Source organism: Aotus nancymaae, unplaced genomic scaffold (genome assembly GCF_030222135.1).
Source record: "Aotus nancymaae isolate 86718 unplaced genomic scaffold, 86718_ANA_hifiasm-v0.15.2.pri h1tg000012l, whole genome shotgun sequence".
Lineage (NCBI taxonomy): Eukaryota > Metazoa > Chordata > Mammalia > Primates > Aotidae > Aotus > Aotus nancymaae.
In genome coordinates, this window is record NW_026988423.1 from 33,551,100 (window position 1) to 33,578,397 (window position 27,298).

The following is a 27,298-nucleotide window of genomic DNA, read 5'->3' on the forward strand; positions in this document are numbered from 1 at the left end:
AGACCCCTCTCAAAGCAGAAAAAGAGAGAAAGAAATACCCTGGGGCTCTTCCCCTCTTCCCGCCCTCCAGTTTTCCACATGTGCTTCCCATTTGCCAAACCTAACCAACAGCCTGCTGGCAAAGGAGCCTGAGAAATGTTGTTTGCCAGGATCGGCCTGCTACAGTGAAGAACAGAGCAGACAGAAGGTAGGATGTCCCAATTCCAGATCTATGACATTAATTACTTACATATCTAGTATAGGTTCATTTACATAAAATGCTCTCATACTTTGACAAGGCACTGTAGTCAAATAACACACATACGTATATTTATATACATGAGATCAATTGAATGAGAAAGGTTTCAATGCTAAATTTGTACTGTCACAAAAGGCAAACTACTAATCAAATGGGTAGTTAATAATTAAAAACAATAAAAATGGATCTGAAATTGCTATGGAAAATCAGCAATAATATCACCAAACACACATTCATAAAGGACATCAAAATACAATCAGTGTTAAGTATATGCTGCTATCAAAGTGGACCAAAAATGTTCTTTTCTTAAAGAAAAAAAAAAAACCACTAAAATACGCACAGGGCAAGTTTAATAAGACTTGATCAAAGTCTTCTTTCTGTATAAGGCTAGCAAAAAGCATTTGAAATTAAATCTGAGAAAAAAGTGACTTTTTGCCACTTTCCACTTTTTTCTTTAACAGATTCAAATTTTATTGTATTATCTTTTTTTTTTTTTCTTTGAGACAGAGTCTCACTCTGTCGCCAGGTGCCAAGCTGGAGTGCAGTGGCACAATCTCGGCTCACTGCAACCTCTGCCTCCCGGGTTCAAGCAATTCTCCTGCCTCAGCCTCCCAAGTAGCTAGGACTACAGGCGCACGCCACCACGCCCAGCTAATTTTTGCATTTTTTTTTTTTTTAGTAGAGACGGGTTTTCACCATGTTGGCCAGGATGGTCTTGATCTCTTGACCTCATGATCTGCCCGCCTCAGCCTCCCAAAGTGCTGGGATTATAGGCTTGAGCCACCGCGCCCGGACTTATTGTATTATCTTTATTATTTGTAGTCAGAATTTGACAGAGGTCACAGAAACTTTAGAATAATGTTATAAATATTTCTGGAAATGATGACAAAAATATCATTTCTGCTTAAAATATAGTGATGAAGGGGAAAAAAGTTTGGCCTCTTAAATACAAAAAAAAATTTTAGGAGCTGTCTATATGCTGGTAAAACTGCATATGTATACATGATAAACTGAATAAATGAGATTTTGATACAAAATTTGGGCTGTCAAGAAAGGCAAACAGGACTGCCCATTTCCTGCCAGTTTAACCATAGGAAACATACATAACAAATTTCTGAAATGACATGTTTATAGAAGCTTCCTTAACATACAATTGATCTCAGTATTGTCCCCTTTCTTAAAAAGAACAGAGACAATACACACAAAATCCAGTAATGATTATCCCAATAAGTAGTTCTCACTTATCTGTGATTTCACTTTTCACAGTTTCAGCTACCCATGGTCCAAAAATACTAAATGGAAAATTTCTGAAAAAACCAATTTATAAGTTTTAAATTGCATGTAATTCTGAGTAGTGTGATGAAATCTCATACCATCCCGCACCGCTCCACTCCATCCCGTCCTGCCTGGAACATGAATCATCCCTTTGCCCAGTGAGTCCACACTGTGGACTACCTGCCTGTGACTCACTTATGAGTCATCTCAGTGACCAGATCAACTATTATGGTATTGCAGTGCTTATATTCAAGTCACGCTTATCTGACTTAATAATAGCCCCAAAGCATAAGAGTAATGATGCTGGCAATATAGATATGCCAAAGAGGAGCTGGAAAGTGCTTCTGTAAGTGAAAAGGTGAAGTTCTCAACTTAATAAGGAAAGAAAAGAAATCATATACTGAGGCTGCTAAGATCTACAGGAAGAATAAACCTTCCATCTATGAAACTGTCAACAGTATACTGTTATAATTCTTCTATTTTATGTAAGTTATTGTTGTTAATCTCTTACTGTGCCTAACTTATAAATTAAACTTTATCAAGTATATATGTACTAGAAAACCATAGTATATATAGTATTCATTACCATCTGCAGTTTCAGGCATCCACTGGGGGTCTTGGAACACATCCCCCTTGGATAGAAGGAAACTACTGTACAATCAAAAAGATAGATTAATTAAAAATATGGTATATTATGTTGAACAACAATATCACTAAAGTGATTCTTAAAAAATAAGTATGTCACAAATAAATTCAAGTAACTGATTAACATCTCTGAATATTTCCAAAACAATTCTAATTCAATGAAATAGACTTACTGCTGAAAACAGACTACAGTTTTCTTCACTTATTCAAAAATGTTGCAGATCCCTAGAAAAATCATCACCGTACAGTACTAAAGAACAAAATAATTAGGCTTTTATAAGTTTATATATTGTGAGTTCAGATAAGAGTCTCCACAAAATGGCAATAATTATTTAAAAGATACACTTTCTAAATCGAATCTGTGAATACTGCTTAGTGGTTTCTCTTAAAATTCTTTTCAGAATTATGCACCTGCATCAGACTTCGTAACAGCCTAGCGATTTTACTTAAAAAACACATATAAGAAAACTCAAGAGCTCTGAAGTAAAAATAGTGCTAAATAGGGAATATTTCCTAATGTCTTAATATCTGGGCACCACAGACCAGGCTCAGGAACACATCCTCCAATGTGTTATCTAGCACCACCAATGTGGAAGTGCTAAAAATCAGAAACAGGAATCAAAGAAGGTGGCAGGTAAATTTCAGTAGCTGGATAATTTACACAGCACACAAAGAGCCATCAAATAAGCCCCAAGGGTAAATTATATCACTATTCTTATTCAATTCTCTATTTTGAGTAGGAACAACTAGATGAGAAAACTGAAGGAAAAATATAATTTCTGAAAGTGATTATAAAACTAGCTCTTTTGCAGTAAAGGTGTTACCTTAAACTTCACTTCTAGAAAATATCTCCTCAGAGAACCAATTAACCATAAGGAAAAATTATTTAGAGGTGATGTTTAAAATAATTTGGAAAAAACTATCAGAAAGTACCAGTAATATAATAATCACAACTCCTCTGCTAGGTAACAGCTAAAATTAACACATTTACATATTAGCAAAACTTTTAAATGTTGTGAAAGTTATACTTTTTTGTAATTGAGATTCCTTTCCTTCATCTCACTCCCATATCATTAAAGATAATCCTATATTCAGAAGGCTTGATAAAAATACAGGGTTCCAACAATGTATATAATTTTACCAGATATTTTATACAAAGCTTCCCATGAAACTCTAAGAACATTACCTTTACAGGTACTTTATTATGGTAAATTATTATTGGTCTTCAGTGCTGCTAGAAAATGATACTGATGTCTTTCTATACTTGAATTTTGTATACATTAGATTTACTAATAAAAATGTGCATGCAATATTTAAAGATATATTTAAATGATATAAATTCTGGAAAAAGAATATGAATAGAAGGGTAAAAGAAAACAAAGACCACAAACTAGATGTTTATTTGGAAAAATTTCTACTAAAAGAAGAAACAGCAAGATCCTAGACTACCATGACACTCCATTTGAGACAAGAATAACCATTATTCCTTCACCTGCATGTTTCATGTAGTTTTCTCCTTGAATATTTTGTAAGTTTTAAAAATTTTCTGAAAGGCTATACAACAAATTCTACTGGTAAAAGTAACATTCAGATCACCTAATGACTTAAATAGCATATGTGAAATGTAGTTTTCAGTTTAATGATTAACAGTAGAATCACACACTTAAGCATTGGTTCAACAATTCAAATGATTATAGGCTTTACATTATGAAACTGCCAATTGTTAACACTTTTGACCTATAAAATTAGCAATTTCATAGACTCCAACTTAATACATCACAGAGCTCTCAGTAATGTATTAAATAACTTCAATAATTAATACCACTTGATTCATGCCAAAGAAGTCACAGAATCTTGAGACAGACAAGACGTGCCATGGGAGAAGATAGGACAGAGACAGACTTAACAGTTAACAGTTATTTACTGAAGAGCTCCGAACAAACAGGCAGAAATTCAAAACCAGGGCTTTGCATATTAATCAATGGTTACATTTGTGATGGTTCACAAAGCAACATAACATAAAATATTCTGCTTTTAAAGACTGTGAGATGATAAACATCACTAGGTCCTCTGAATTAAAATTCACTCATCAATCAAAATAAACAGTTCAACATCACACGGTAATAAAAGAGCTAAAGATATTGATTTAAGAAACATTTGCAAATACTTTTTCTTTTGTTCAAACTGAAAATGTTTTTACAAGTTGATAGGTAAAAAGAAAGAACCCGTCTAAGTTTCACCTTATCTATGATTTCAATTATCCACATTCAATTACAGTCCAAAAATATAAAATGAAAAATTCTAGAAATAAATAATTTAGAAGTTTTAAACTGTGTGCCATTCAGAATAGCACGATGAAATCTTGCAGTATTCTACTCTGTCCTTGCGAGGACATGAATCATCACCAGCATATCCACGTTGTATATGCTACATATACATTGGCATATATAAGGTTCAGTACTCTCTGTGGTTTCTCTCTTTCTCTTTATATTTTTAATATTTTATTTTCAGAAAGAGCTTAATATTTAATTGATAAACAATTACACCATTAACTGTAAATAAATACTTTACTTTTAGTAATTCAAAAAGACTGTAGCATTTTATTAGATTTCTTGAAATACTGTATCTAGTTACAGATTTATGAAGAGTACATAACCATAAATTACAAAAGGATAGAGCCCCACTTTAGGTTTTACCATTGTTATGATTTTTTTTTTTTTTGAGTTGGAGTCTTGCACTGTTGCCCAGGCTATAGTGCTGTGATGTGATCTCGGCTCACTGCAATCTCTGCCTCCTGGGTTCAAGCAGTTCTCCTGTCTCAGCCTCCCGAGTAGCTGGGACTATAGGTGTGCGCCACCATGTCCAGCTAATTTTTTTGTATTTTTACTAGAGACGGGGTTTCACCATGTTGGCCAGGATGGTCTCGATCTCCTGACCTCATGATCTGCCTGCCTCAGCCTCCCAAAGTGCATTACAGGCATAAGTCACCACGCCCAGCCCATTTTTTGATTTTTAAATGATTATAATGAATATAACATTCCTTAAATTTTTAACAGTTCTAAAATTTCTGGCTCCTTTTTAGATATGTATATTAAAATACTAATATTCTGGCATCATAACATAAATCAATAAAAACTTAATACCTAAGTCCTTTTATCTCTGAAGTAACTAAAAAATTAACCAAATGGAATTGTTTGTGTGTAAATATGCTAAAGGGTTCCCTAAATAAAAAAATCTTTTTCTCAAAGTTGTATTTCACTTAAAAAAAGGATCCCAAATTTGCTAGTCTCATTTATTGCATAAAATCTATATAATTTTTGAGAGAAATGGTGGTAAAATTGTGGCTCTAATTTCATTTATACTGTTTTCATCATTCACTACACACTTTTGCAACCTAGCAATGCTTACTTATTGAGAGTGATGCTTTATTTTTTAAAATGCAAGAAGGATTATGGCACCTGCCCTCAAGGAGCTCACACATAAAGACATTAGTGAGACTATAAAATAAGAATATAATGATATGTTAAAATGTATTTTATAAATAGTAATTTCCATAAGTACTTAGACAACTCTCTGTGGATTCCAGAAGACAAATCAGTAATTTCACATGTATACAGCATATGACATTTTAATACAGAGTAAACAGATCACCACATTAAATACTAATGTCACCTTTTTTCCATTCAATAAGTTCAATGTAGATTTATTGAAGATTTAAAAATTGTAGGAGAAGTGGGGGATTTAAACATAGGTAAAAAAAAGTTACTGAAAATCCTTTCACTAGAATGCTGGCACCTCTGAGGATTACCTGCTTCCACAGGGGTAAGGAATTTTTTTGTCTTTTGATTTGGTTATTTTATAACTCTGTAGGGATGGAACTTACCTTATAGAAAAATGAGAATGATACAAATCATTCCTGTCCATAAAAATGCAAACTGTATCCAGTGAAACAGAACAGTTTTGCCAGTTTTACATCCATTTGTATGCATTTTAGAATGGTTGCTCTATAAGAGTATGGTAACTTTTGAATTCTCCTCTGAAACACTTTAAACAATTGACTGGTTCCTTCATTAATAATGAGTTAAATATCTTTACCTTTTGCTCATTCTGTATTTGTATGAAAGTCATGATTATATCCTCTTTTAAACTTTATCCTTCAATAAAATGAAAATAAGATGACCCCTACCCTTCCTCAAAGAGCTCACAACCTAGTAGGGAAATAAATACATCAGTAATCAACCAGATTACTATAATAAGTCAAGTATCATGATACAGATAGGAATAGTATACTCTAAGAAGTGAAATAAAACTATTTTGCATCTGAAAGGCTTAGGAGAGCCTTACATCTTAAGTTACAATTATATGAATAGACTTAGGAGCAAGATGGCAGACAGGAACAGGGCTAACGGTGCAGCTCTCACTAGGATAGACAGAACAGCATGTGGAGAACACCATAATCTTTTGCTCCAAGAGCCACCAAAGAAATGTACCAGAAAAATCAAGAGAATTCAAAGATCTTTGAATGAAGCAGCATACTACCGCAAATTCCACAGGACAGTTGAAAAACTGAGTTCCCAAAGTATGAGAGTGAGAAAACCTGCCTCTGAACACACAATCCCTGAAGAATCTATAAATCCAGATTACAGGAAAAGGATTTAAACTTATCTAGAGCTTAAACAAATTTAAGGACTCACGCAAAACATAAAAGTAGAAAGAACAGTGAGAGGAAGTGCCCTGCATGCCCTCCCAGTCTCCAGCTCAAGCCCAGGGAAGTCATCCCTGACTATATCTTACAGGGGCCTTCAGGGAAAGCAGCCAGCAGAATTAAGGAGGGGTCACAGGATGAAGAAAGCTTCCAACTGAAATAAGTAGTAATTTTGATTGGGCATGAATTTCCTTGAGCAGAATCTGGGCAGCAAACAGAAACTGCTTCAGATACAAGTCCAGGAGCCACCACCAACAGACAGGGAGGGGCGAGGTGGGAAGGCCATGCTTGCTTTCTCAGCTGAAAAGCTCACAGGCTAGGGCAAGTTCTGAGTGGGGCACTGAAGGAGCCAGGCCAGCCTCATCAACTATGAGGGAGTTGGTTAAGGCCTCTTGCTATAGCTATCACCCATCTCCCTGAGAAACTATATGAAACAATAGAGGCAACCAAAATCCCCTCTGGAATATAACCCCAGTGACCTGAGAATCACCCCCTCAATCCCCTACAGTGGCCACAGCAAGCTTAGCCCAAGGGAAGTCTAAATGCAGACTCATCTAAACCAGCCCCCTCCTAATAGTATTTCTCTACTTGCCATGATAGCCAAACACAAAAGACAGAAACTCTTGGGGGTTTTATGGCCTCATCCATCACCTGACAAATCAAAATACTTACCCTGACCAAGGTAGGGCAAGCTTAGATGCCTCTACTACTACTATAACTTTGCTCTTTTGAAAGCGCCACCTACAGGCTGGAGGCCAATCACTCGGGCCATTACAGCAACTTAACGACAGAATAACCCTGCTACCAAGAAGGAGAAGACAACAGCTAATTCCACTGCCCACAACATCCTAGCTAACCAGTGGTCCTGAATCTCTCCATGTGACAACTTCACTGCTAGCATAACCAGCATTCAAGAAAGCCAGCACACTAAACATATCTACAACCAAGGACTCTGAGTCTACCTCACTCCCCTGCCACCTCCATCCAAGCAAGTGCTGGTATCCATGCCTGGGAGGCTTGAAGACAGATCACATGACAGGGCTCTTTGCAGACATTCCCCAGCACCAGCCCAGAGCCTAGTAGCCCTCCTGGGTGGCTATACGCAGAAGAGAAATAATAATCACTGCAGTCCAGCTCTCAGAAAGTCCCATCCTCAAGAAAAGCGGCAGAGTACCACATCAAGGGAGCACTCCATGACACAAGAAAATGTGAACAGTAAGCCTTGATTTCCAGACCTTTCCACTTAAATAGTCGCCTCAAATGAGAAGTAACCAGAAAAGTAATTATGGTAATATGACACAACAGGATTCTATGACACCACCAAAAGATCACACCAGCTCCTCAACAATGGATCTGTACCTAGAATAAATCTCTGATTTGCCAGAAAAAAAAAAATCAGAAGGTTGATTATAAAGCTAATCAACCAGAGAAATGTGAAAACCAACATAAAGAAATTTTTTTAAAATACAGGATATAGATGGAAAATACTCCAGAAAAATAGGTATCATAAAAGAAAAATAATCACAAATTCTGGAAAGACATTCTTAGAGAAATACAAAATGTCAAATGCTCTGGGAAGTTTGAACAATAGATGAGAACAAGTAGAAGAAAGAAGTTCAGAGCTTGAAGAAAAGGCCTTCAAATTAACCCAATCTGACAAAGAGAAAAAAGAATTAAAAAATAAACAAAGCCTCCCAGAAATTTGGGATTATGTTAAATAAAAGCATCAAATAACTTAGAAAACCTATCAGATTACCAGCAGATTTGTCAGCAGAAACCTTACAAGCCAGAAGAGATTGGGGTCCCAACTTTAGCCCCCTTAAACAAAATATCTGTCAGCCATGAATTTTATATCTGGCAAAACTAAGCCTCATAAGTGAAGCAGAGATAGTCTTTTTCAGACAAAAAAATCCTGAAACAATTTGCCACTACTAAGCCAGCACTATAAGAAATGCTAAACAGAGTTCAAGATCTTGAAACTAAACACTGGAAGACACCAAAACAGAACCTCCTTAAAGCATAAATTTCACAGGGCCCTACTGACATAATTAAAAACTACATATTAAGGCAACAACTAGCATGATGAATAGAATGGTACCTCACATCTCAACACTAACGGTGAGTGTAAATGGCCTAAATGCTTAAAAAGATAGAGAATGGCAGAATGAATAAAAATAATCCACCAACCAATTATTTGCTGTCTTAAACAGACTCACCTAAGACCTAAGGACTCAAAAAAACTTAAGGTAAAAGGGTAGAAAAAGGTATTCCACACAGATGGAAACCAAGTGCAAGGAGTAGTAGCAATTCTTATACCAGAAAAAAAACAGACTGTAAAGTAAAAACAGTAGAAAAAAGACAAAGAGGGACATTATATAATGATAAAAGATCAGTCTAACAAGAAAATATCACAATCCTAAATATATATGCACCTAACACTGGAGCTCCCAAATTTATAAAACAATTACTACCGGACCTAAAAAATGAGATAGATGGCAACACAATAATAGCAGGGAAATTCAATACTCCACTGACAGTACTAGAAAGGTCATCAAGACAGAAAGTCAACAAAGAAACAATAGACTTAAACTAAACCCTAGAATAAATGGACTTAACAGATATTTACAGAATATTCTACCCAACAACTAAAGAATATACATTCTTTTCATCACCATATGGAACATTCTCCAAGACAGACCACATGATATGTAATATGTCTCTCTAAATTTAAGAAAATCTAAATTATATCAAGTATCCTCTCAGACCACAGTAAAATAAAACTGGAAATTAACTTGAAAAGGAACACTCAAAACTGTACAAACACATGAAAGTTAAATAATCTGCTCTTCAATTATCTTTGAGACAACAATGGAATCAACATGGAAATTTAAAAATTCATTGAGTTGAATATACTGACATAACTTATCAAAGCCTCTGGGACACAGCAAAAATGGCGTGAAGACGAAAGTTCATAGCATTACGTGCCCACATCAAAAAGGCTAACACAGTGCAAACAGATTATCTAAGGTCACACCTCAAGGAACTAGAAACAAGAACAAACCAAACTCAAACTTAGCATAAAAAAAGAAATAACCAATATCAGATCAGAACTAAATGATATTGAAACAACGACAAAACCACATAAAAGACAAATCAAACAAAAAGCTGGTTCTTTGAAAGAACAAACAAAATTGATAGACCGTTAGCAAGATTAACAGAGAAAAGAAGAGGGAAAATCCAGATAAGGTCAATTAGAAATGAAATAAGAGATAATACAACCGATACCACAGAAATACAAAAGATCATCCAAGCCTACTGTGAACACCTTTATGTGCACAAATTAGAAAACCTAGAGGAGATGGACAACTTCCTGGAAATATACAACCCTCCTAGATTAAATCAGGAAGAAACAAACTCTGAACAGACCAACAAAAAGTACCAAGATTCAAACAGTAATTTTTAAAATGCCAACAAAAAAAAGTCTAAGCCCAGATGTTTTCACAGCTGAATTCTATCAAATACTCAAAGAATTGGTACCAATCTTACTGAAACTACTCCAAAAGAGAGAGAAAGAGGGAATCATCCCTAAGTCATTCTATGAAGCCGACATCACCCAAATACCAAAACCAGGAAAGAACATAACAAAAAAAGAAAACTACAGACCAATATACCTAACGAACAAAGATGCAAAAATCCTCAACAAAATGCTAGCTAACCAAATCCAACAGCATATCAAAAAGATAATATACCATGACTAAGTGGGTTTCATAGCAGGAATGCAGAGATAATTGAACACATGCAAATCAATAAATGTGAAATACCACATAAACAGATTTAAAAAACAAAAATCATATGATCATCTCAACAGAGACAAAACAAGCGTTTGACAAAATCCAGTATCCCTTTATGATTAAAACCCACAGCAAAACTGACATAAAAGGGACATACCTCAAGATAATTTTAAATGCCAACTATGATTAACCCACAGTCAACATTATACTGAATAGGGAAAAGCTGAAAGCATTGCCCCTGAGAACTGGAAAAAGACAAGGATGCCCACTTTCACTACTTCTATTCAACATAGTACTGCAAGTCCTAGCCAGAGCAATCAGAGAAGCAAATGAAATAAAGGGGGTCTATATCAGTAAAGAGGAAGTCAAACTGTCGCTGTTTGCTGATGATATAATCATATACCAAGAAAACTCTAATGATTCATCTAAAAAGCTCCTAGATTTGATAAATGAATTCAGTTAAGTTTTAGAATACAGAATTAATACACACAAATCTGTAGCACTGCTATACACCAACAGCAATGAAGCTGAGAACTTGATCCCTTTTACAACAGCTGGGAAAAAAAAAAATTAGGAATATACCTAACCAAGGACATGAATGATCTCTACAAGGAAAACTGCCAAACATTGCTGAAAAAAATAATAACACAAACAAATGGAAACACATCCCATGCTCACAGATGAGTAGAATCGATATTATGAGAATGACCATACTGCCAAAAGCAGTTTACAGATTCAATGCAATTCCCATCAAAATATCAGCATCATTCTTCACAAAACTAGAAAAAACAATCCTATAATTCATATGGAACCAAAAAAGAGCCTACACAGACAAAGCAAGACTAAGCAAAAAGAACAAACCTGAAGGCATCACATTACTCAACTTCAAACTATACTACAAGGTTACAGTTACAGAAACAGCATGGTACTGGTATTAAAAGCAAGCATGTAGACCAACAGAATAAAGAACCCAGAAATAAAGCCAAATACTTATAGCCAACTGATCTTCGACAAAGCAAACAAGAACATAAAGTGGGGAAGGGATACCCTATTCAACAAATGGTGCTGGGATAACTGGCAAGCCACATGTGGAAGACTGAAACTGGATCCTCATCTCTCAGCTTATACAAACATCAAGTCAAGATGGATCAGACTTAAATCTAAGACTTGAAACCATAAAAATTTTGAACAAAATATCAGAAAAACCCTTGTAGACATTGGCTTAGGCAAAGAGTTCAACACCAAGAACCCAGAAGCAAATGCAACAAAAACAAAAATTAATAGATAGGACCTAATTAAACTAAAAAGCTTCCATACAGCAAAAGAAATAATCAGCAGAGAAAACAGACAACCCACAGAATGGGTGAAAATACTCGCAAACTAGGCACCTGACAAAGGACTAATATCCAGAATCTACAAGGAACTCAAACAAATCAGCAAGAAAAAAACAAATAATCCCATCGCAAAGTGGGCAAAGAGCATGAATAGACAGTTTTCAAAAGAAGATAGACAAATGGACAACAAACACATGAAAAAATGCTCCACATCACTAATTATCAGGGAAATACAAATTAAAATTATAATGAGCTACCATCTTACTTCTGCAGCAATGGCCATAACTTTAAAATTAAAAAATAATAGATGTTGCATGGATATGGTGAAAGGGAACACTTTCTTTTTACACTGCTGGTGGGAATGTAAACTAGTACAACCACTATGGAAAAACAGAATGGAGATTCCCTAAATAACTGAAAGCAGAAATATATGATTCAGCAATTCCACCACTGGATCTCTACCCAGAGAAAAAGAAGTCATTGTATCAAAAAGATACTTACACATGCATGTTTATAGCGGCACAATTTCCAACTGCAAAAATATGGAACCAGCTTAAATGGCCCTTTACCAACAAGTGGATAAAGAAAATGTGGTATATATATACCATGAATTACTACTCAGCCATAAAAAGGAATAAAATAATGGCATTCACAGCAACCTGGATGGGGTTAGAGATCATAATTTTAAGTGAAGTAATTCAGGAATGGAAAACCAAATATCATATGTTCTTACCCGTAAGTGGGAGCTAAGCTATGAGGACACAAAGGCACAAGAATTATATAATAGACTTCGGCACTTAAGGGAAAGGCAAGAAGTGAGTGAGGAATAAAAGAATATACATTGGGTACAATGTACACTGCTACAGTGAAGGTGCACCAAAACCTCAGAAACTACCACTAAAGAACTTACCCATGTAATCAAAACCACCTGTTCCCCAAAAACTATTGAAATAAAATTTTTAAAAAAATTTTATGACAAATAGAGAGTTAAAAAACAAGAGTCAATCCGGCCCATCACCAATATATTTTGTATAGTCCTTGAGCTTAGTTTTTACATTTATAAATGTTTGGGGGGGGAAGTCAAAAAAAGAATGACTATTGAGATGTGAAAACTACATGGAATTCAAATATCAGTATACATAAATAAAGTTTTATTGGAACACCATCACACTCATTTGCTATGTATTATTTACGGCTGTTTTCACAATACAATGACAGAGGTGAATAGGTGCAAAAAAGACCGTATGTGGCTCTCCCATCAATTCTCACTGCTGTGTAGCACACTATAAATTACAGTATCAAATTATAACTAACATTTCCATTTCCATGTGTATTACCATGCTGCATTTTTTAAATTACCATTACATATACACAGAAATAAAAATAAGAAAAAAAGACATAGGTGGAGTTTGAATGTCATACTTTTTTTTTTTTTGAGACCGAGTTTCACTCTTGTTTTTCAGGCTGGAGTGCAGTGGTGCAATCTCGGCTCTCTGCAATCTGTCTCCCGAGTTCAAGCGATTCCCCTGTCTCAGCCTCCCAAGTAGCTGGGATCACAGGCATGTGCCACCACCCGGCTAATTTTTGTATTTTTAGTAGATACGGGGTTTCACCATGTTGGTCAGGCTGGTCTCAAACTCCTGAACTCAGGTAATCCACCCACCTCAGCCTCCCAAAGTGCTGGGATTACAGGCATGAGCCACCGAGCCCAGTCTGAATGTCATACTTTAAAAGGCACAGATGATTATAAATTATTTTGTTATCAAATTAGATGGCAACACATTGTGTTTATCATACGATGACACTACAGCTGTGCTAAAATAATGGAATATACATTGACATTACCAAACTATGCACTCATCACATATTCTCAACTCATAGGAAAGTAACACTTTGAAAAATTAGAAAATTCTAAAAATGAATATATAACCACACAGAATTTCTTCACAAAAAAAGAACAAGATGGCAACCTAAGCACATTTCCCAGTAGTTCATTTATCAGCAAGCAAGGAATGTCATTTACCAATGGTGAATCTATTAAATCGTATTTGATTGCAGCAGTGAAAGAAATGTGTCCAAATAAAAAAAAAAAACTGGTCTAAGCCTACTGGTGAGGATAGTTGCATTAAGAGTTGAGGACACTGGAAACAAATCAATAATCACTTAAAAAACAAGGCAAATAATTTCAAATGGTTTTCCTTGCCTCTTGATAAGTCAACAAATGGAATCAATATTGCTATTGTTTCTTGAGGAGTCAATGTTGAGTGTAAAGTGGCTGAAGAATTAGCTCTTATGAACAGTCTACAGGTGAGAATATTCTCACATAACTTGAGCAAACATTTATTCAGTACGACATGAAGTGGAATCTACTAAGATATATTATAACGAATTCTGATAAAAATACGCGTGGAATACAAAAAGGCTTTAGATACACATATTTCGACATCTATTACAGAACACTAAATGACTTTGCTAAATAGTTTCTACTGCAGACTTGGTATTTCTTGGTGAAATTAATGAGCAATTAAGAGAACATAGTTTATATATAATAAACACTGACAATAAAGTCATCTTGATGACAACTAGTATTCTGAGAATCACAAGTAATCACAAGCAATTGACCATACTTCCCAAGCTACCAAATATCAAAATAAGATGGGAGATTTCCATTCCCATACAAATGTGTAGTGAGTATCTTTTCTGAGCTCAAACTACAGGTCCAGCAGGGTTTTTCAGATCACAATGTAAATGCAAAGTAAATTTTCATACTACAAATTCCATTTAATTGTTCAACTGAGAACTTCCACATAATCTTTAACTGGAATTGATTAATTAACATGCTAAAAGGCAAATATCAAGAAGAGAATCTAACAGAATTCTATAAATGCCTTCCAAGTAATAAATACATACAATTAAAATGTTTGTGAATTTATGTCAGTATTTGCTGTGCCTATCTGACTGAAAAGACACAAAAATGAAACAAATAAAATATCATTACAGATCAACATTGATAGATGAGCATTTGCATTTTATTTTGACAGAGAACACTGACTCTTAAGCACAATTAAGTAAAATGTCCTCTCCCATGAAAGAATTTCTTTTCTTACTAATAGACCTAAGTTACAAAAATTTTTAATAAACTAAGTATCATGTGAAAAACTACATTGCTGGTTTTTCCACCTATCCCCCAATAAAAACTGCTTTTCCAGCATCTCAGTAATATAAATTCCATTCTTCAGGTTGATAAAGCCAAAAAACTTCAATTTGTTTGTTTGTTTGTTTGTTTGTTTGAGACAAAGTCTCGCTCTGTCACCAGGCTAGAGTGTAGTGGCATGATCTCAGCTCACTGCAACCTCCGCCTCCCAGGTTCAAGCGCAGCCTCCCGAGTACCTGGGACTACAGGCAGGTACCACCACACCCAGCTACTTTTTGTATTTTTAGTAGAGACAGGGTTTTGCCATGTTGGCCAGGATGGTCTCAATCTCTTCACTTCATGATCAGCCGGCCTTGGCCTCCCAAAGTGCTGGGATTACAGGCGTGAGCCACCATGCCCAGTGGAAGCTATTCTTAATATATCTTTCATACTCTATCAAAAACAGCTGGTTTTATCAGTAAAATTATAGCATCTAACCAATTCTCACCATATGTCCTATCACCCTGGTTCAAGCAACCATCACCATTTACCTATTAATTAAAACACACAGATTCTCTTTACTTCCTCTTTTGCCTCTTCCTACTTACAGTAACCTAAGACTTCTTTAACATTTTAAGTCAGATTGTGTCACTGCTAAGCCAAAAATCCTCCAAGGGTTTCCCATCTCACTCAGCATAAAAAGCCAAAATCTTCCTCAATAAAGTACAAGAAACTGCATGATTTGCTTTCCACCCACCCAAACCACTTCTCTGACCTCATTTCTTTCTCATCCAATTTCAGCCACACTGTCCTATTTGTGTTTCTTCCAACTTGTTCTCTAATCTCATGCTACAGCCTGTAACTTGTTCTTCCATTGCCTAAAATGATGTGTTTTCAGATAAACACACTACTCATTCTCTCACCTCCTTCAGGTCTTTGATCAAATCTCATCTTCCCACAGAGGCCATCTGTGACTACCCTATATAATTAGCACCTATCCTTTCACACTGTATTTTTACCACTCTGTAACCCTATTACTCTGCCCACAGAATCTACAACAGTGCCAAAAATACAGTATTTACTCAATAAATATTTCCTGAATAAATGAACAAAGCAACAAAATTTTATTTTTTATGTAATATGTCCTCAGTTCATTTCCCTTATATAAGTGCTATATATACATATATATATGTATATATATATATGAACAATTGGATAAAATTATTTACCATTGCACTAAGAGTTTCTTCCCAATCAGGCCGCTCTCGAGGGTGTATATTTCTATGTAGCTCTGGAACAAAATCATCTTCTTCAGAATGTACTGAGGACTTCATCTTCCTAGAGACCAAAACATGAAAGATTCAGATAAGAATTTCCAATTCTATGAAAGCCTTCCAATGATCACAATTGAAAGAGCGGAAAAACTGCATGCCAGATTTGAGGTTTAGCTAAAAGAGCTTAAGTGGTAGCAGTGATCCTTTATTTCTACCCTGGCTTTCAGAGATCTTTCCTAATGCACCAAAACCTGCTTTTATTCCAGAAGATAAAAGTAAGGTTTACAGCTAGTTAACCTTTATGGTCCATGTTATTATATAAAAATTGATTTTTATCAGTTCAAAACAATTTGAACCTTGAAAAGATTTGCAACAGCAATCAGTTACTCTGAATCAGTATTTACAGAACTGTGTTAAGCATTTGTATCATTTCATAAAAAGAAGAGATATGGTATTTCTGGTTACAATCAATGGAGCAGAGTGCAACAAACAAGCATTTTCAATGAGAACAGCTATGAATGCTGGGAAAAACATACAAAATAGCTTGTGTGAAGTTCACCAGAAAGCAACAAATACAGGTGGAACTTCCAGGGCTACAAACTTTGAGAGAAGAAAAGCCCAATCAAGCAAATTCCATGTTTAATCCTTCTTTTTGTGTAAGATAATTTTTCAAATCAATCATGGGAAACAGAGCCCAAGATAATAACTGCAATCTCAGTGGGCTGAGAAGGCAGAGGTTGGAGGCTGGGATTACTAAAACAAGGAAGAGGAATTCAGGAGGTAAAATGCCCCCAAAAAAGACCTAAAGAGAAAGAACCGAGAAATCTACAGCAAAATTCACCTCAAATTATTAACTGATTCCTAGGCTTACAAATATGTAGGGCAAGATGCCAAGAAACCCAAAACAAACCAAATAAAGAGGCAAACAGACGTTTCGGCAGCCTATCAGTGTTGAGGAGATGGGCTGGCAAGCAAGCACTGCCAAAATGGAGGAGCACCCTGAGCTCTTAGGTGTGACTCCAAAAAAAGTCACGCCTTAAGAGTATGGACAAAATAGCAATAGGAAAATTTTACAAAGCCCCAAACCAAGCCTTGACAGATAGCACAATAATCAGCATGCTAAAAGGAAAAAGAATCAGAAGTGCAGGAAGAAAAATTAACTGTCTTTGGAGGAAAAACCATTCTCCAGACTCTGCAAATCTTTCATCCACATTATCTAGTATCCAATAAACATTATGAGGCATGCTTAAAAAAAACAAGAACTAGGCTAACGCCCTTTTCGGCCTTAGCCCACCTGCACCAAGGTGAAAAAAAAAAAAAGAACTGTGAAAAAAATTGAGAAAAAAAAAGTCAAACCAGAAAGACTCACAATTAATTCAAATTTTAGAATTATCAGAAAGAGACTTTAAAATGGCATTTGTGATTTTCTGCCTATGATGCAGAAAGTTGTAAAGAGCATCACTTCTAGCCTAATAATAAAAAATAGATAATCTAGAAATCTTAACTTTTCCAGGACACAATAGAAAACTGAGGTCTCAGGGCAACCAACTGGTATGAACACTATGGAAACAAAAACCTCTCTGAGATTAGATGGATCACCAGCAATTACTTGCCTGGAGCAAAATATGGGGAGAAGAGGGATACATAAGAGGAATATAGTTAAATTTTTATCAAGTTGCTAAAAACATTTATGATTTACATGTTCAATTGAATGAAAGTAAAAAATAAAAGAGAAATGATGGATTTCAACAGAGAAATAGAATCCATAAAATCAAAATTTCATTTTAAAACTGAAAAAATACAACATCCAAAATTAAGAACTAGATGCATTTAGTAGAACAATAAACATAGCTAAAGAGAGGGTTAGTGAACTGGAAGATAGTTTAGAAGAAAATATCCACATTGAAGAACACAGAGAAAAAAGGAGCAGAAAATACATGAAACAGTATAAAGGATGAGAGACTTGGTTAAACAAAAAGATCTCAAACATGTCTAAACTGATGACAGAGATAAGAGAGATAATTTTTTTAAAAAAGAGAAAGTGACAAAAGCAATATTTGAAAACAAATGTTCAAGTTTTCAAAACTGATGACTATCATCAAACTAAAGATTCAAAGAAATTCTATAAACCTCAAGCAGAATTTTTAAAAATTAAAACCATAAGCAAATTATAGTCAAACTGCTAAAAACCAAACACGAACAGACATTCTGAAAAGGAGCCAGAGAATTTTTAAAAGTTGACTTCCAAGAAGCAACAATACCAATGTGAGAAGACATTTCAATGGAAAGAGAAAATAATGGAATGAATATTCAGCGTGCTAAAAGGAAAAAATATTTCCAACCTAGAATCTTCTACCTCACCAAAGCAACAATTTTGAAAGCAGGTAAAACAAGTTATTTACAAATGAAAGCTGAAAAAAATTACCACCAAGATACCTATAATAAAAGAAATAGTAAAGAGAATTCCTGATTGAAGAAAACTGATTCCAGAACTACAGAAACACATGAAAAAAATAAAGGGCAAAAGTGGGGAAATATAACTAAATACTGTATAAACATAAAAATAATGTCTTATGAAGTTCACAATATATAAACATTAAAAACACAAAGGATAAGAAATGTACATTCAGTCAAACAGTTTAGGATTTCTCTATTGGTGAAGAAGTGAAAAAAGTTCTATTTTATGGAAGACTGTAAATAAGTTAAAGATATATACTGCAGTCTCTATAGTGAGCGCTAAAAGAATGAGAAATAAATGCATAACTAAAAAGCTGATAGAGGAAAAGAATTTTGAAAAATGAAACATTAATCCAAGAGAAGGCAGAAAATAAAGAATAAGAGAAGAAATAATAAAACAAGGCAAATAAAAACAAATATTAAAATGGCAAACTTAAATCCAAGTACATTAATAATTTTAAAAGCAAACAGACTAGCTGGCAAAGATATGGAGGAATCAGACCCCTCATTCATTATTGGAAGAAATGTAAAATGGCACAGCCACTGTGGAAAAGACTGGCAGTTTCTCAAAATGTTAAACAGAAAATTACCAAATGACCAAGTAATTCTACTCCTGGTATTTAATCAAGAGAAATAAGAACACGTCAACCAAGAACTTGTACATAAATATTCATAGCAATATTATTCATAATAGCCAAAAAGTAAGACAATCCAAATGCCCAACAACTGAGGAATAAACAAAATGCACTAGGTACACACAATAAAATAGTATTCACTCATTCAAAAAGAATGAAGTGCTGATTCATGCTACCACAGGGATAAACATTGAAAACATTATGCTAAATAAAAGAAGTCAGATGCAAAAGACCACATATTATATAATTCTCTATATGTGAAATTTTCAGAATAGTCAAGCCCACAGAGACAAAAAGTATATTAGCTGTTTCAAGAGGCTGGGCAGAGGGAGACATGGAGAGTTCTACTAAAGTTAAGAGATTTGGTTAAGAGATTTCTTTCTGAAATGTTCCAGAATTAGATAATGGTGCTTTTCGTATAACTTTGTGAATATATTAAAAACTACTAAATTGTACACTTTAAAAGTGAATCACATGGTATGTGAATTCTATTAATTAAAAAAAGTAAATGGACTTAAAGATCCCTATTAAAATACAAAGACTATAAGAATGGATTTAAAAAACAGCAGCTGCTGGGCACAGTGGCTCACACCTATAATCCTAGCACTTCAGGAGGCCAAGGCAGGCATATTACTTGTGCCCAGCAGTTCAAGACCAGACTTGGCAAGATGGTGGGACCCTATCTGTTAAAAAAAAAAAAAAAAAAAAAAAAAAAAAAAAAATTCAAAAATACAAAAATTAACCAGGTGAAGTGGTATACTTATGGTCCCAGCTTCTCCAGAAGCTGAGGTGAGAGGATTACTTGAGCCTAGGAGGTCAAGGCTGCTGTGAGCCATGTTCACACCACTGTACTCCAGCTTGGGTGACAGAGCAAGAACTTATCTCAAAATAAAAAGCAACAACTATATCCTAAGAGACATACTTTAAATATAACAACACCAAAAGGTAGAAAATGGAAGGATTACAGAATGTGATACCATGTAAACACTAGCCAAAGAAGAATAGTATAGCTGTATCACATCAGGAAAAGTAGACCTTAGGTACAAGGTATTTACTAGAGATAAAGGGGGATGTTTCATAAAACCATCAAATTAACAGGTTAACATAATTTATGCACAATAAATTGTAAACAAAATTTGTATGCAAAAATAACACAGCTTCAAAATACATAAAGTTGAAAGAACTAAAAAATAGATAAATCCACAATCACAGGTGGAGATTTTAGCAAATATCTCTCAATGGCTGATAGAATAAGCAGTCAAAACCTTAAGTATATGACTCAAACAATTCAATTTTCCAGTGTGAACTAACACAGAAAACTAAACCCAACAACTACAAAATTATTTTTTCTTTTACATTCTTTTCAACTGTATATGAAACATTTATAGACTAAATGCTAGAAGATGAAATCTCAACAAATTCATAAAACTTATATCATGAATAACGTTTTGTGACTACTGCAGAATTGCACCAAAAATCAAAGACTGAAAGATAACTAGAAATTCCTCTAAATATTTGGAAATTAAAAAACATAATTCTGAATAACTCAGAAATCAAATATAAAAATCACAATAGAAATCAGAAAGTCTTTTTATGTCAATAATAATGAAAACATAATAGATGAAAACATGTAGGATCTAACTAAAGAGGTATTTAGCAAAATTCATAACTCTAAACGCATATTACTGGAAATGAGACGTTAAAAAATTAATGCTTCTAAGCTTCCATCACAAGAAGCTAGAAAAAGAATAGCAAATTAATTCAAGGAAAGTATTTTTAAGCAAGTGTATAAAAGAGGAAATAAAGCCAAAAACGAATAATCCCTAGAGCAAGTCTGATCAATAAAAAAAATGGACAATCTACAATATAGATAATAAAAAGTGAGCCATAACCAGAAAGCCTATGAACACTAAAAAGATTCTGAGGACATTATTAACATTTTTACTGCAATGTAGTTGAAAATTTAGTTGAAATGAACAAATCCTCTGAAGAACATAATTCACCAAAACCAAAAGAATAAACAAAAGATTTGTACGGTCCTACAGCCATTAAAGAAAATTAATCTATACAGAAACTCCAAGCCCAAATGGATTCATTGAATTCTTTTAAACATCCAAGCAAAAAATAATAAAAATCGTACGAACATTCTTACAGAGTATAAAAATAAAAGGAACACTTTCCAATCTATTCCATAAGGCCAAGCCAGAATTTAAAGCAAAAGCTAGACTTTACTTAGAAGAGAAACTTACAGGTTGATATAATGAATACAGTTATAAAACTCCCGAACAAAATATCAGCAAATCAAACCCAGTAATATACAAAGGATACTGACCCAATAAGTTTTATTTATCAATCAATCCCTGTAACTGACCACACTATCAAAGGGAAAAAGCATACATAATTCTTCTTAATTTCTTCTAAAAAAAAATGGGATACACGTACAGAACGTGCAGGTTTGTTACACAAGGATACATGTGCCAAGGTTGGCTTGCTGGATCCATCGACCCATCCTCTACATTCCCTCCCCTCACCCTCCACCCAGCAACATGCCCGGGTGTGTGTTGTTCCCATCTCTGCGTCCACGTGTTCTCAATGTTCAACTCCCTCTTATCAGTGAGAACATGCAGTGTTTAGTTTTCTGTTCCTGTGTTAGCTTGCTGAGGATGATGACTTCCAGTTTTGTCCATGTTCCTGCAAAGGACATGATCTCATTTCTTTTTACGGCTTTATAGTATTCCATGGTATATAGGTACCACGTTTTCTTTATACAGTCTATCATTGATGGACATGTAAGTTGGTTCCATGTCTCTGCTGTTGTAAATAATGCTGCAATAAACATGTCTGTACTTGTGTCTTTATAGTAGAATGATTTATATTCCTTTGGGTAATGGGTTTGCTGGGTCAAATGGTATCTCTGGTTCTAGATCCTTGAGGAATTGTAATATTGTCTTCCACAATGGTTGAACTAATTTACATTCCCACCAATGGTGTAAAAGTGTTCTTATTTCTCCACAGCCTCGCCAGCATCTATTGTTTCCTGGTTTTTTAATCATCGCCATTCTGACTGACATGAGATGGTATCTTGCCATGGTTTTGATTTGCATTTCTCTGATGATCAGTGATGTTCAGTTTTTTTCATGTTTGTTGACCACATAAAAGTCTTCTTTTGAGAAGTGTCTGTTGGTAACTTTTGCCCACTTTTTGATGGGGTTGTCTTTTTCTTATAAATATGTTTAAGTTCCTTGTAAATTCCGGCTATTAGACCTTTGTCAGATGGGTAGATTGCAAAAATTTTCTCCCATTCTGTAGTTTGCCTGTTCACTCTGATAGTTGCTTTTGCTGTGCAGAAGCTCTTTATTTTAATTAGATCCCATTTGTCAATTTTGGCTTTTATTGCAATTGCTTTTGGTGTTTTTGTTACGAAGTCTTTACCCATGCCCATGTCCTGAATGGTACTGCCTAGGTTTTCTTCTAGAGTTTTTACGGTTTGGGGTTTTACATTTAAATCTTTAATCCATCTTGAGTTAATTTTTGTATAAGGTGAAAGGGAGGGATCTAGGTTCAGTTTTCTGTATATGGCTAGCCAGTTTTCCAGTACCATTTACTGAATAGGGAATCTTTTCTCCATTGTCTGCTTTTATCAGGTTTGTCAAAGACCAGATAGTTGTAGATGTGTGGTGTTATTTCTGAGGTCTCTGTTCTGCTCCATGGGCCTATATGTCTGTTTTGGTACCAGTCCCATGATGTTTTGGTTACTGTAGCCTTGCAGTATAGTTTGAAGTCAGGTAACATGATGCCTCCAGCTTTGTTCTTTTTGCTTAGAATTGTCTTGGCTATATGGGGGTCTTCTTTAATTCCACATGAAATTTTAAACCATTTTTTCTAATTCTATGAAGAATGTCAATGGTAGTTTGATGGGAATAGCATTGAATCCATAAATTACTTTGGGCAGTATGGCCATTTTCACAATATTGATTCCTCCCAACCATGAGGATGGAATGTTTTTGTATTTGTTTGTATCTTCTCTTATTTCCTTGAGCAGTGGTTTGTAGTTCTCCTTGAAGAGGCCCTTCACATCCCTTGTTAGCTGTATTACTGGGTATTTTATTCTCTTTGTAGCAACTGTGAATGGGAGTTCATTCACGATTTGACTCTCTGCTTGCCTATTGTTGATGTAAAAGAATACTTGTGATTTCTGCACATTGATTTTGTATCCTGAGACTTTGCTGAAACTCCTTATCAGTTTAAGAAGTTTTTGGGCTGAGATGATGGGGTTTTCTAAATATAAAATCATGTCATCTGCAAACAGAGACAACTTGACTTCCTCTCGTCCTATCTGAATAACCTTTATTTCTTTCTCTTGCTTGACTGCCCTGGCCAGAACTTCCAATACTATGTTACAGAGGACTGGTGAGAGAGGGCACCCTTGTCTTGTACTGGTTTTCAAAGAGAATGCTTCCAGCTTTTGCCCATTCAGTATGTTATTGGCTGTGGGTTTGCTATAAATAGCTCTTACTATTTTGAGATATGTTCCATCAATACCTACTTTATGGAGAGTTTTTAACATGAAGAGATGTTGAATTTTGTCAAAGGCCTTTTCTGCATCTATTGAGATAATCATGTGGTTTTGTCTTTAGTTCTGAAGTCTACAGAACTCTCTACCCCAAATCAACAGAATATACATTCTTCTCATGCCACATGGCACTTATTCTAAAAAACGACCATATAATTGAAAGTAAAACACTCCTCAGAAAATGCAAAAGAACTGAAATCTTAACAGTCTCTCAGACCACAGTGCAATCACATTAGAATCCAGGATTAAGAAATTCACTCAAAACCACAAAATTTCATGGAAATTGAACAACCTGATCCTGAATAACTCCTGGGTAAATAATGAAATTAAGGTAGAAATCAGGAAGTTCTTTGAAACCAATGAGAACAAATAGAGACACTGTACCAGAATCTCTGGAACACAGCTAAAGCAGTGTTAAGAGGGAAATGTGGCCGGGCGCGGTGGCTCAAGCCTGTAATCCCAGCACTTTGGGAGGCCGAGGCGGGTGGATCACGAGGTCAAGAGATCGAGACCATCCCGGTCAACACGGTGAAAACCCGTCTCTACTAAAAATACAAAAAATTAGCTGGGCACGGTGGTGCGTGCCTGTAATCCCAGCTACTCAGGAGGCTGAGGCAGGAGAATTGCCAGAACCCAGGAGGCGGAGGTTGCGGTGAGCCGAGATCGCGCCATTGCACTCCAGCCTGGGTAACAACAGCGAAACTCCGTCTCAAAAAAAAAAAAGAGGGAAATGTATCGCCCTAAATGCCCACATCAGAAAGCTAGAAAGACCTCAAATTGATACCATTAAACATCACAATTAAAAGAGGTAGATTCACATAAGCAAACCAATCTGAAAGCTAACAGAAGACAAGAAATAACTAAAATCAGAGAAGAAATGAAGGAGACAGAGATATGAAAAACCTTCCAAAAAATTAAGGAAGAGGGAGATTCTTCTCCCTCTTCCTCTTTATTAGTCTAGGTAGAGGTCTATTTTGTTATTATTATGTCTTTTTCAAAAAAAACAGTCCCTTTGTATGTTAAGGAGATTGATCCTTCACCTGTAATATGAGTTCCAAGTATTTTTCCCAGATTGTCATTTGTCCTTTCTTATTTGTTTTTTTAACATAGATGTTTTATATTTTATGCAGTCTCATTTCTCAACCCTTTCTTTCATGGCTTTTTCTTTTACTGCTTTAAATAACAGTTCAAAATGCCTTCCTATTCTAGAAAAAAAAAAATGTTTTAATTCTCTTTGTTTTTGAGACAAGGTCTCATTCTGCCACCAGGGCTGGAGTGCAATGGTGTAATCATGGCTTACTATAGCCTCAAACTCCTGGGCCCAAGAGATACTCCCACTTCAGCCTCCTGAATACCCAGGACTACAGGCATGTGCCACCATGCCAGGATAATTTTTTTATTTTTCTTTTGTAGTGACAGGGTCTTGCTATGTTGACCAGGCTGCTTTCAAATTCCTGGCCTCAAGGGATCCTGCCACTTTAGTCTTCCAAAATGGGATTATAGGCACGAGTCACTGCACCCAGACTTCTTTTTAAAAATTTGTATATTTTCATTTAGTACATTTAAATCTTTGATCATTTGTAATTCATCCTTGGTATTAGGTAGGATTCCAATCTTCTTTATTTCCACAGGTTGAGTATTCAGTTTCTCCAAAACTATTTACTGAATATTACATATTGTCTCCATTGGCTTTTGAGAAGCCATCTTTACCATTTCTAAATGTTCCTATGAATGTGCATGTATCTCTAGGATTTCCATTCTACCCCATAATATCTTATCTTCACGTCCCACCACCAAAAGGTTTTAATTACTGAGACTAAGACTTTATACTACATCTGGTTGCACAAGTCCTTCATCACTATCCTTGTTGTTTTTATTTTTCCTAAAAAAGTTTATTGGTTAAATTATTTAGCCAAGATCAGTTTATTTAGTTTTTTAAAAAAGGATTATCACATTAAATTTATAAATTAACTTAAAGTGACATCTTTATGGTGCTATATATATACAGTCATGAACAAGGCATATTCTTCAATTGTTCCAAACTTCTTCTATGTTCTTCAATGATGTTTCACATTTTTATCATGTAGGTTTTAGAGTTTGCTGCTATTTCTGGTATCTTATCTTTGTTGTTGCTCTTGGAAATGGCACTTTTTCTTCCATTATATCATCTAAATAGTAATTGTTTGATACACTATTTTTAGCCCTGTTTTGCAGATATGAAAAGTGGAATGCCTGCCCATATCTTGGTCATTCCAGATATGGTGAACTATTTTTTCCTGGAGGACCCAACTTGCCAGCCTGAAGAGGACACTGAAGCAGCTATTCACACTCTAAGACCCACCAAATTGCCTAAGACACCATGATACCATGATTCTGCCTCAGTGAATGTTCCCTGTGAAGAAGTTTCCTCTCAAAACCTATGAAAAAAACGTCCCAGTGGATTTCCAATCCTAGACTGCATATATGTGAGGAAGCAAATCTCTTCTCCTCCAAGTCTCTCAAAAATCAGTAAGTTAAGTAGGTAAAAATAAATCCTTAACAGAATCATATAGATGGCACCAGCAAGCCAGAGATCAAACTTTGATACATTTCTGAAAGACTAAAAGACTGAAAAACTTAAAAGTAAGTAGGATCACCCTGACCTAAAGAGAAAAACAGAAGTTCAAGGGCTGTACTCCACCCCTCTCCACAACAAAAGAGATGCTTGCCCCCAGAGTACTAACAAAAACTGAAAAATTACCCTGAAAGTAAATTTAACAACTGACCAGAAGGACTAGGGCTCCTAATATGGGTGTGTGCACCTAACAGAAGCAAGGCAGAGCCATATGCATCATGGGGCTACTAAAGAAAACACAGTAGGGGAGAGGCAAAGAAGCGCAGACATTTTGCTTAGCAGTTAAAAGACAGGTTCTGCAATCCAAACGCCCATCAATGATAGACTGGATAAAAAAAATGTGGCACACATACACTATAGAATACTATGCAGCCATAAAAAACAATGAGTTCGTGTTCTTTGTAGAGACATGGATGAATCTGGAAACCATCATTCTCAGCAAACTGACACAAGAACAGAAAACCAAACACCACATGTTCTCCCTCATAGGTGGGTGCTGAACAATGAGAACACATGGGCACAGGGAGGGGAACATCACACACTGGGGTATGTTGGGGGCTGATGGGCTAGGAAAGGGACAGCGAGGGGCAGGGAGGCTGGAAAGGGATAACACTGGGAGAAATG

General features: G+C 35.4%; 1 protein-coding gene across 2 annotated transcripts in view; it reads right to left on the reverse strand.

The window, feature by feature from the left end:
* The window catches only part of ARHGAP32 (Rho GTPase activating protein 32), a 202,262-nt gene extending 185,803 nt beyond the window's left edge, over positions 1-16,459 (reverse strand). For both annotated transcript variants that reach the window (XM_012470116.3, XM_012470115.3), the window contains exon 1: positions 16,351-16,459. In XM_012470116.3, coding sequence (XP_012325539.1) covers positions 16,351-16,455 — 105 coding nt within the window. In that variant the 5' untranslated portion in view covers positions 16,456-16,459. The remainder of the gene's footprint in view (positions 1-16,350) is intronic.
* Positions 16,460-27,298: the final 10,839 nt, after the last annotated feature.